Source organism: Stenella coeruleoalba, assembly GCF_951394435.1.
Source record: "Stenella coeruleoalba genome assembly, chromosome: 21".
Lineage (NCBI taxonomy): Eukaryota > Metazoa > Chordata > Mammalia > Artiodactyla > Delphinidae > Stenella > Stenella coeruleoalba.
The window spans coordinates 21041739-21043865 of NC_137167.1; the positions used below are offsets into that span (position 1 = coordinate 21041739).

Consider the following 2127-nt stretch of genomic DNA (forward strand, 5'->3'; position numbering starts at 1 on the left):
TCTCCAGGCTCTTCTTCCTAGGATTTAGAAATCAGTAATGTGAAATATCAGCATTTATGATTTTCAGATCTCCCTAGGACACGTAACCATCAGTAACTGGTATCGACTGAACGGTGGGGGGGGGGGATGTTTACAAAAACAAAACACTGCCTAATTTTCTGCAAAGTCTTTACTTATGAATTAACAGTCGTTCCCTTTCTCCACCATTCTAGGACAAATATAGAAGTGTGATCAAATATTGAGAGTAATAAAGCTGAATTCCCTTTAAAAGTCTGATAAATTAACAGACAAAGGCTCATATATAATGTTTAGTTATACTGTGAGTCTTCTGAGAAGCTGTGAGACACCGCATTAACTCTCCAGAATACAAAGCTCAGTCTCACAGTTTCTTGGATACAATTTCTCTCAAATCTTTCTTCAAAGATTAAACTCTAAAAATAACCGGCTGATTAGGAGAAGAGGTTTATCAGCGGGACTAATCTGTTACTTCCTTCTTATTGTGAGTTGAAATGGCATGACAGAGCAGAGGCAAGGAGGTGTACAATCAATTCTTTTTTTTTTTAAAGATTCAGGATTACTTTTTAATTTTAATTTTATTTATTTATTTTTGGCTGCATTGTGTCTTCGTTGCTGTGCACAGGTTTTCTCTAGTTGCGGCGAGCGGGGGCTACTCTTCGTTGTGGTGCGTAGGCCTTTCACTGCGGTGGCTTCTCTTGTTTGCAGAGCACGGGATCTAGGTCCGCAGGCTTCAGTAGTTGTGGCTCGCGGGCTCTAGAGCGCAGGGTCAGTAGTTGGGGCGAACGGGCTTGGTTGCTCCGTGGCCTGTGGGATCTTCCCGGGCCAGGGCTTGAACCCATGTCCCCTGCGTTGGCAGGCGGATTCTTAACTACTGCGCCACCAGGGAAGCCCAATGTACAATCACTTCTCAAGGTGTTAAGTCTAAAGGGTCAGAGCTTCCACAGCATAGCCACAGCTTTGCAGATGCCCACATCATGATAGTTGAAATAACAAAGCCCAACAAAGGTGAACGCCGAGAGCACCAAAAAGCCTGCCTTGGCAGCTTTCTGCAATGCAGCCCCTCGAACATAGTCAGTAACAACTTGTCCAACGCCCCAGTGACTATGAAGAATGAGGGCTGCAGCCAGAGAGTAGTCCACCGCAGAGCAAGGATTCAAATAAGCAGCTGGAATTAGGCCCAGGAGCAAAACACTGACAACCCTCTCACCAGTCCAGTGGAGAGATGCAGCCTTGGAACCAGAATGGTGGCTGGGTGACAGGTGAATGTGCTGTATTCCACAGCATCCTGGGGTTGATCAGTCCTGGAGAAATGCTGAGACATGAGCCGGTCTGACCACTGGGGTTCGGAGGAAGAGAGCTCGCCGACCTCTGGCACCGCAGAGGACACTCCGCCTCCAGAGAGTCGCCATGTCGCTCAGAAAGGCCTGTGGTGGCTTCTCTTGTTGTGGCGCACGGGCTCTAGGCGCACAAGCTTCAGTAGTTGCGGTGCACAGGCTCAGTAGTTGTGGCTCACGGGCTCTAGAGCACAGGCTCAGTAGTTGTAGTGCACAGGCTTAGTTGCTCCGCGGCATGTGGGATCTTCCCGGACCAGGGATCCAACCCGTGTCCTCTGCATAGACAGGCGGATTCTTAAACAGTGCGCCACCAGGGAAGCCCTAAACTTTCTTGTTTTGAGATATTTGGGGGTTTATGGAAGAGCTGCAAAGACAATACAGGGAGTTCTCATATTTCTCTTCACCATCTTCCCTTAATGTTAATATCTTACATGACCAGTGTACATTTAGCAAGATGAAGAAATCAACATTGGTACAATACTATTAACTAAACTCCAGATTTTATTTGGACTTTGCCAGTTTTTCCAATAATCTCCTTTTAAAAAAAATCTGTTCTAGGATCCAATCCAGATTCCATTTTGTATTTAGAAGATAGTTAATGCACAGACATGAGCTCCACAATCTAACCCCAGTTCTAGCCCAGAAAATGTAATTTTTGTCTTGGAATATCCTAACATCACCCCTCCCATAAAATTCACCCCGAGCTTGATTCCAAGCTTATACCTCTCTTAAGACTCAAATCAAGAATCACCACCTCTCAGGAAACCTTTCTTTT

At 45.7% G+C, this 2127-nt stretch overlaps 1 protein-coding gene across 1 annotated transcript; it reads right to left on the reverse strand.

The window, feature by feature from the left end:
• Positions 1 to 466: 466 nt before the first annotated feature.
• Positions 467 to 1728, reverse strand: LOC307179771 (succinate dehydrogenase [ubiquinone] cytochrome b small subunit, mitochondrial-like). Its single transcript, XM_079909384.1, is given in 2 exon segments — positions 467 to 1313; positions 1317 to 1728. Coding segments are annotated over 2 exon segments (477 nt in total). The 5' UTR covers positions 1428 to 1728; the 3' UTR covers positions 467 to 947.
• Between the last annotated feature and the right edge of the window lie 399 nt (positions 1729 to 2127).